Genomic DNA, 9634 nt, shown 5'->3' with positions numbered 1-9634 from the left:
AAGAGTTTATAACTAATAAACTTATACCAGGTTTTATTCCATGTAGATGATATACAGAGCTTGCATCTTGAGTATACTTCTGTACTGCAGTGAGTCCTGGACTCTTTGCACACGACAGGATAGGAAGCTGAACGCTTTCCACATGCACTGCCTCCAATGCATCCTCGGTATCACCTGGCAGGACAAAGTTCCAAACAACAAATACCTGGAACAAGCTGGAATCCCTAGCATGTATGCACTGCTGAAACAGAGACGCCTGCATTGGCTTGGTCATGTCGTAAGAATGGATGATGGCCGGATCCCAAAGGATCTTCTCTATGGAGAACTCATGCAGAGAAAGCGCCCTACAGGTAGATCACAGCTCCGATACAAGGATATCTGCAAGAGGGATCTGAAGGCCTTAGGAGTGGACCTCAACAAGTGAGCGGCCTGCTTGGAGGCAGGCTGTGCAGCACGGCCTTTCCCAGTTTGAAGAGACACTTGCCTGACAAAGTGAGGCAAAGAGGCAAAGAAGGAAGGCCTGTAGCCAGGGAGATGGACCAGGGACAGACTACATTTGCCCTCTGTGTGGAAGGGATTGTCACTCCCGAATCGGCCTATTCAGCCACACTAGATGCTGTTCCAGAATCACCATTCAGAGTATGATACCATAGTCTTCCGAGATTGAAGGATGCCAACACACATTCCATGTCATAATAAATTTCATTTGTGTGCTGATGAGCATGCCCACCCGTCGATAAAAGGCATTTTTTCAGATATTGTCAGGAGCTACTGAGGCTAGACCCTGAATCCCTCAGTTCCATACACAACTGCCCCCTGCACTTATCTACCAGGCTGCAGGTTGGAACAACTTTCTGGGCAACAAATTATTCTCGGGCTCTGGACTGGCTCATTCACCCAGACTGGCCATTGGTCCTCCCCCCATTGTCTGTGAAAACACAGGCCTCTTTGCTCTGCAACTCCTGTGGTTCCCAAACTTTTTTGACTGGTGGCTCCCTTGACCCACTAGGCCACAATCATTAGCTACAATACAATACACTGGTTAGCTATTAGGGCTACAATTCTATACATAGTATAGGGAAGTGGGTTTTTTGTGAGGATTCCGTTGCTACCCTGGCTGGTTTTTGTGGCTTCCCAGGGAGCCATGGCTAATAGTTTGGGAACCACTGCCTTAGAAACATATGAAAAAGTTTCATCTGAAGACTACAGCTTCTCTAAACCATCAGCGCCCTACATCTATCTATCTGAGATTGTGCTGGACTGGCACAAGTCCCTTGCGCCAGCCTGGGAGGGTTGCAAATGCACCATAAAGCACATTTGCACCTCCTCAGAAGTCAGCCACGCTGGCAAACAGAGGTGTGCTGGCCTGTGGGGGCCAGATCTAGCCTCCACAACTACGGGAGGTGAGTCAGTGTGAGCCCAGCTCAGCTGTCACAGGGGCCTGGGGGGTGTGGGGAGGGTGGGGAGAAAGTTTTCGAAGGGTGGGCAGCAGGTGGGCAGCAGATGGGCAGTGGAGAAGTGGGGTGCAGGGCCAGGAACCAGCAGTTATGCCAGATCCTGACCTGTTCCTGGGCAGCCTGGGTCAGCTTTAGGTGGCACAGATTCAAGTAGACCCACTGGGGCTGCAGCAGCTCTCCCCAGGGTAAGGGGAAGGTATTCTCCTTGCCATGGGCTGAGCCACTTCCTGCCTGAAACTTGCGTTGGATATGGGGCAGGCAAGCTGACCTCCCTGTTCCAGCGCAAGTGCTGTGACTCTCACACAAGATGCCAGCTTATCTGCAGTCTTCTTCAAAGTGGTTTCACTCATAGTAAGAACTCTTTTTTCACATGTTACTGCTAAGCCAACTTGTTACGATCATTTCATACTTAAATATTTAGTTTGCGACACACCTGTTAACAAAGCTTTTGCCATCTGCAGTCATGTTTGCTTTACATTCGGCAGTAACTGTCCCAGCTTGTTCTTGAACGAAAAGGGAATTTGCAGATACCAAAAGAAAGCAAGCTGGAAACAAATGGAAGGCAACAATAACTACAGTCTACCATGTAAACATGTTCTTCCAGGAAAGGCAGGCAACATCATATGGACAGGAGTAGAGAATATGCAGCAAAAGCACAAACAAGTAAATATACTAATGGAAAAACTCATGCTCTTGAATTAGAGCCTGCTCTTTAAAGTGCAATCAGGGATCCTGTGAATGCAACCACCACCCTAAATAAGTGGGTAGTGTACATCTATCAGAGGGATAAGGTTCTGTCTCTCAATCCTTCCATCAACTGAAGTGAATGAAAAACACATGTGCATAAGTTTTCTTATACCCACAATGGATGGATTCAGACATTTTTCTGAAGCACTAAGAGAGGAAGCATGAATGGCTCCTCCGCCACTGATTTTGGGTCTTGTGCAAAAGACGGCAAGGTGCACAAATTACACGTTCCCTGTTTTGTGGGCAGACCTGAATACAGTGTTGGAGGAAGCATAAATCACATGTGCTTCATTCATCACAACTTCGGATGCACATCCAAAGCCACCACAGAGCAGCTAGATTGGAGTTGCTAGTTCCAAGATTGTTTCTTTTTTAAGTATTTCAACAGAGCTTTGAATGGCTTATAATAGTGTTTTCCAAACTGAGGGAAGGGACATACCAGTGGGTGACCTGCTGATTTTTGTTGGGTTGCGAAACGTTTTGGAAACATTAACAAAAGTAACTTTGCAAGCACTCTTCCTCGATTTGTAGAAGAAAACTGTGAGCAGGAATACTGACCTACGGTATGAGGCAATTTTCATATCCCCCAAATTAAAATGTCAAATCTTCCAATTTTCTCTAGTAATTGGCATGCAGTAGATCACATGTGAACCCAGTTTCAGCCTTTTGTCTGGCCTGGTGCTCTTCAGTTCAAGCCTTCTGGGTACCCTGGAATGACTGAAAAGGTTTGGGGGAACAGTCCTTGAACTCCATGTCTAGGAAGACTGTAGCAAAGGTCTACATAAGGTCTCTAGCAACCTTGGGGGCACAGGACCCCAATTATTATTAATTAATAGTTTAGATGTTTTTATTAATAAATAAAATATTTCTTTCTAGATTTTTTTTGGTCCAGAGCAGTGATTTTCAACCTTTTTCATCCCATGGCACTCTAAAAAAGTGCTAAAATTGTCAAGGAAGGCACACCATCAGTTTTTTTGCACCAAGTTGCTGGTGGAGGGCTCACACTCCCCAATGTCCCCACTAATAAATAATCTTCCCCCAAACAGCTGCAAGCATACCTGAGGACCTTTGGCAGCACACAAATGTGCCAGGGCACAACTGGTTGAAAATCACTGGTCTAGTGGGTCGCAAAAGGTGCTAAAAAGTTTGGAAAGCACTGACTTATAAGACTATGATGCAAATTTGAATGTTTATGGGTATTTGAAACTCTTCCTCTCTGCAAGCTACATTAACATTAAAAAAGATTGATTCACATAGCCATTCAAGTTCCTTGTTTCAAGTTAAGGCAACTTCTTGCCGTCATGGATTGAAATTATCAATATGGAAATGGTTATGCGAATTTAAAGACTGACATTTGATTTAGCATTAACAAGCTACCTTTTTCCTTTCTGGAAAAGGACAGTGCAAATGTCCAAAATGCTTTACTATTCACAGCAGAAACAGAGCGATTGCATGAAGGACTGTACCTTTGGGAAGGGACACTTGGGTGATGATGAGGTAGTGAATATCAACTTGTGCAAGTGTTCCTTACTCCCAGTGGAAATATACCCAATAAACGCAGTGGAAATGTACCCAATAAACTTCTAATATGTGTTGGCAACCTTCAGTCTCGAAAGACTATGGTATCGCGCTCTGAATGGTGGTTCTGGGATAGCATCTAGTGTGGCTGAAAAGGCCAATTAGGGAGTGACAATCCCTTCCACACTGGGAGCAAGTGCAGTCTGTCCCTGGTCTGTCTCCCTGGCTATGGGCCTTCCTTCTTTGCCTCTTAGCCTCAGACTGTTGGCCAAGTGTCTCTTCAAACTGGGAAAGGCCATGCTGCACAGCCTGCCTCCAAGTGGGCCACTCAGAGGCCAGGGTTTCCCACCTGTTGAGGTCCACTCCTAAGGCCTTCAGATCCCTCTTGCAGATGTCCTTGTATCGCAAAACTTCTAATATAAACACTATTTTAAACACTATGAAAACACTATTATTATTTACTTTTACTGGCCATGCCCAGAATGTATCCAAGATGGCATTAAATAAAACCATAAATAAAGGTATAGTATGAGCTAAAATAATTATGTATTCACATTATATAAATTTCACACTAGACTCCTAAGAAGTAAAAAATACTTTAAATATCTCATATATTTTTAACCTGAAGTGGAATCAGGTTCAATGTACCATTGGCACTGAAGACAAAACCACTTTCTAAGAGTCCCCCGGGGACCTGGCCATGTGGTTGGGTTATTGGGGCACATTCTACTTTTCAATTTAAAGCCACTCAATTTTCCCTTGGAGTGCTGGCTAAAGAGATAGTCAAGAGATTTTAAGGTCCAGTGAAACAAGGAACTGGCAAATACTACTGTTGACTTAAGGGAGCCGGGGAAAAATATCCCCCCTTGCATTATTGATTCCTGGAGGACTTGGTTTCATTCGTGCTACAGTTGATAGAAGCTGATTATCAAAAGACACAGCTGCAGCATGGACTTTGGAGAAGTTAAAAATAGGTCTGCCTATTGGTGGAATCTCCCACATAGCATGAATGCAATAAGTTCAACATTGCTGTAACTCATAAAAGAACTATAAATTGGAAATTCAGGATATATCTTTATAGTTGTTTGAAGGCAACAAATCAATTGTCAGACTGACCACACACAGCTTTGAGGCAGAGCTGAATGTGTGTTATGGGTTGTCTCTCACTCCAGTGTCTGACTGTCATATTGCTGCTGTATTTTAGTGAGTACACATGGTAAGCACTTGGTCCCAGATAACCAATCAGGCCTGAACTTATTTTTGTCATGCAAAAATATTCCTACATAGTATCTCCAAGTTTGATATGAGAGATGACAATAACTGGAAAGTGACACATGAATCATTTTTTTCATAAAACACTACCAATGTACTCTCCCTTCCAACGAACCCAAAAGAACATTAGAAAGTCTTTCTACACAGGACAAATCATTTTAATACACATACTGTTTCTGAATTTGTATCTAGGAGGAATTGCATATTCTACAAAAAAAAGAGGCTGCTGTAACTATTTTCTAAGCCGCCATGCAATCTTTCTCCATGATATCGTATTTGCAGTGTAAGGTATAGCATAGACTATCATCAGAGTCACTCTCAGTGGTTCTGTAATGTTGGGCTAATCAAGATAAATACGAAAGCTAGTAATAGAGTTATAATTATCTCCCGAGCAAAGTTGATGTGATTCTCTTGTGTGTCTATTTTAAACGCCGCACATTCCGTTAGCACATTCCAAAACCAACGTCCATAGTTTTATTTTACAGTGAATTTCAGTTCTGCTTGCTCCTCCCTTTGCTTATATCAACTCTGTGCTTGACGATGGGCAAGGAAATACAAAAAGCTTTCAGGATTCACAGTCAAGCAGCATAGAACTAAGGGAATTAATCACTACATAAAACTTGCCTTAGTGTGTTCCAGTTCTGGCAAAAAAAAAAAACAAAAAACAATGGAAAGCTACTGGGAATTGGACATTTGCTCAGAAAGTGCCCTTGTTCACTTATTTTACTTCAGTGTAAGAGATGAGTATTGTCAGGGAAGCTGATCTGTTCTATTCTGCAAAGATGGTGCTTCAAACAGACAATTTCACTCAATCATTTTCTTGCACAGTGATCTGGAAAGCTCAGTTGTGTTGCAAAACTTTGATCTTGAAACGGCCAATACGTTTTGCGGTAGTTGTGGCTATTATAACAAACCCATATCAGCACCAGCTTGTTCTACATAGGTTTATACTCTCTTAAACTGTAGAAATTTGTGGTCATTATTTGGTAGACAGGAGCTGAAAATGTGACAATGCATGAAGAATCGTAACAATCGGCACATTGCAGTTCATTAGTTCTATGTCTTTTACATCATCACTCTCATACATGAACATCAAATCGCTGCAAGGGACATATTCTTGCAGTTATAATTTCAGTCTCTGTATGTATATGCAGATACAGATCTGTATGTATATTCTAATATTTCTACAGGACTTGGACAGAGTGATTTAGAGACCTATGTACACCCTGATGTAATCACTGAACTCTTGCATTCATGAATGTATGTTTTATAGCCAGGTCCAACCTAAATCCCTCCCCCACCAATGCTGGTCTACTGAAGAGGCATGCGCTACATCCTGTGGTCAGGTGCAGTTGGAGATACCTCATCACAGTAAGTAATCTTTTGTTCACTTATCCTGGGGAAAGCTCCCATAGTCCCCATGAGATTCCTCGGTTCTGCTCCAGCTATTTTGTGGCAAAAAGGGAGAGGATTTGGCTACACACTCATTCTACCAAACTTGCTCCTCCCACCTCATTCCATCTTTCTCCCTGTTCTCACCCCCACCCAGAAACTCCCCTTCCTCCCTCTCCCCATCCTGTTCTGCCCACTCCCCACCTCCACCTCTACCAACAAGGTGTATTCCTTACAGCCAGGGCAAATGCAAGCAAGCTCCCACTCATGGGAAGGGAGCTGGTCCTTCAGGTATCCGTCTCATGCTGTTTATGGTGTTAAAGATAGTGGCCAGCACCCTGAATTGCACCACAAAACACACTGACAGCCAATGCAACCCGAAACAACATACAGTATAACCTAATTATCCACAGATTTTTCACCCACAGTTTTATCTCAACACGATGAGAAGGGCCCTTTAAATTAAAGGAAAAAAGTTATTTAACAATAGCCTCATTAATGTGAGAGAAGGCAGCCAGCTGACAATCCATCAGTAGTTCTCTCTTCAGGCACTTCGGAACAGCTTCACTCCAAGGCAAGCAACCCCTCCCTTCCCCCCTGAGCACATGAAAGAAAGATAATAACTTTGCATTCTTCCCTAGCACTGTGCTCTGGGTGAAGGGAGGGGTCGCTGGCTCAGAGTGAAGCCTTTCTAAGGGCCTGGAGAGAGGCTGATTGATGGATTGTCTATGCCTCTATCTCACATCATAAAGGTAAGCAAGTCTGTTTTTAAATCGCCTGGCAAAGGGACATTGTTTTATAAATGGATTTGCTTTAATGTGATTTTTGCCATCCATGTGAGTTCTGGGAACGGAACCCTCATGAATAACAAGACTCAACCTATAGTTCATAGTTGCTTTCTGTTCTAGTTTAAGCTACTGAAGGGCCTTCAAGAGCAGACCCATAAAGCACATTATAGTAGTCCAAATGAAAGGTGATTAAGGCATGGATAACCAGAGTAAGGTCTGACTGAGACAGAAACAGGAAAAGCCAGGGCACCAGCCAAAGTTTGGGAAAAGCACCTTAGACTATGGCCTGCAGGAGCAATGCTGGATCCAGGAGTATCCCCAAACTATGGACATGATACTTCAAGGGAGCGCAGCCCCAACCAGAACAAGCATTGTCATCAAATCAGTAAGTCTCCTGATCAGGACAGCCCCTGCCTTCTTTGAATTTGATTTCAGCTTGTTTGTCCACATTCAGCCCTTCACCGACTCAAGACACTGGTTCATGGTATCCACAGCTTCTCCAGCTGGGGATGGCAAAGAGATGTACCACAGGGTGTCATCTGCATGTTTATGAAACCTCATGCCAAACCCCTGGATGATTTCCTCTAATGGAAAGACATGATATCACTGTTCTGATCATGCAGGTGATGTTAGTATCAAGAGAGGTTAAGAGGTAGTGACTTGCTCCAGGCTAACTTGTGCACCTGCAGCTGAGGTAGTTCAAATCCAAAACTAAACACAGGACGCTACGCTTGGTCTATCCTTCTGGAAGAAGGATATTCATCAACATTCAGAGACAGGTTGTAAGTCACATTTTTAATTTCAAAGGCCTGCCTCTGACAAATTAAGGAACCTCTCCAGGTAAGAAACCCACAGGTAAACATTTTGATGTCTCTGCGCGTCCTCCCGTTTATAAATACATTTGAACATGAGCCATGTTCTGTAGGAACTCCCAGTTCTCAGTAAAGAAGATTTATGTTCTTTTTCTTTACCCAGAAAATGCAACACTGACAGAACCAATAAAGTGTGGAATCAGATGGAGAGGCAACTTGTTGCTTGTTTAGTCATATGACCTGACAAAAGGCAGGCACAAACAAACACAACTCGCGCTGCAAAACCCCAAGGAGGACAAAAAGAACTGCGCCCAGCTGAAAATGCAACACACTTCTGTTGGATACATATTCAGCTTCTGTTGTTTTGGTTGGGAAACAGCTGCAGGTGTCCTCCAATTATCTCACCATTTTCGCAAATATCAACTGTCATATTTAATTTGTTCCATTCATCCTGCCGCCTCCTCCGACCGCATTCTTCCTTCACCACGCATTTGCAGCCAGAGTTTCGAGCGTTCAAGCTAACTTTCAAGCTAGTCAATTAATGCATTATTTACAAGTTCAATGTTATTAAAAACAGATTCTTAATTTACTAATGATTTAGGAGTCCCCAGGCAATTTTCCAAATGGCATTTTATTGAGAAGGGGAAATTAAAAAAAAAAAAACACAAACAGGAAAAAAAAACCCGCCACAAAAACACACGCACCAAACAATTGAAACAAGGAGGGAAAAAATATACGTTGGCCTATCTGTTGGACTGCCCGTTCCTCCTCAGATTTTCTCCTACCTTTAATTATTCTTTCCTCCCTGGTTCTATTTTGCATTTCATCATTAATGCAAATGATAGTCAAGTGCTGAAAAATGTGGAGGGGGGGGGGAAGCCCAGCCTAAATGTTGCTTGTGGAAATGTCAGGCGTTCTGAAATGACTCAATACATATGTTCGCTTTATAATACAAACCAGCCCAATTTACAGTACTGAGCTGGCAACACAACAGATTAAAAAGGTTAGAAGTCAAGGGGAATTAAACATTATTAGCATTTTCTTCCCTTTGTGCCTGCCTGAGTGAATACATAATATTTCAAATACTTATTGAAATTCAGACTTGTTTCTGAGGACTAAGTCACTGAGCTTGTCCCCCCCCCCCCGCTCCACCTTCTTGTGTTTCATTTTCGTCTTCTTTCCTCATTTGTTCCAACACTTCATTAAAGCCCGACCCGACTGCTTGTCCTGCTCCGGTGCTGCCACCAAATTGCAGGCACCTAAAACAGAGTGGGGCCATCATTAAAACTCTGACATTAAGTGTCTGAAGATAATTCATGTTAGCGACACTTATTTACAGGGCAGACCTGCAATTTCGCGGCAACGCAAATTAGTTTCAAACAGTAAATGTCAACATTTTAATGGTGACCATCACAGCCTCGAGAGGCTCATGTCAGCGTGGGGCCTTTTGATTTAAGATCAAGTGGAACGGAGATGGGATTTTTATCGTGGATATACTTCCATCCTCAGGTACAGTCTGAAGCTTGTGGAAAGCACAGAAGCTCGTGAGGCTTCCCTTCTGGAAACGAGACATGGAGATAATAAAAGGATGGACAATTTGTGCAGAGGTTGTGGAAAAGCATCATGGTAGTAATGATTTTAGGACTGA

At 43.1% G+C, this 9634-nt stretch overlaps 1 protein-coding gene across 1 annotated transcript in view; it reads right to left on the bottom strand.

Moving 5' to 3' along the window:
• Positions 1 to 9106: 9106 nt before the first annotated feature.
• The window catches only part of LOC136648455 (uncharacterized), a 238375-nt gene continuing 237847 nt past the window's right edge, over positions 9107 to 9634 (bottom strand). Inside the window, exon 6 of the mRNA XM_066624567.1 lies at positions 9107 to 9245. Coding sequence (XP_066480664.1) covers positions 9107 to 9245 — 139 coding nt within the window. The remainder of the gene's footprint in view (positions 9246 to 9634) is intronic.

This window comes from Tiliqua scincoides, chromosome 4 (genome assembly GCF_035046505.1).
Source record: "Tiliqua scincoides isolate rTilSci1 chromosome 4, rTilSci1.hap2, whole genome shotgun sequence".
Lineage (NCBI taxonomy): Eukaryota > Metazoa > Chordata > Lepidosauria > Squamata > Scincidae > Tiliqua > Tiliqua scincoides.
Note: the sequence above shows the minus strand (reverse complement) of the source record. Positions and strands in the feature narration are given on the sequence as shown.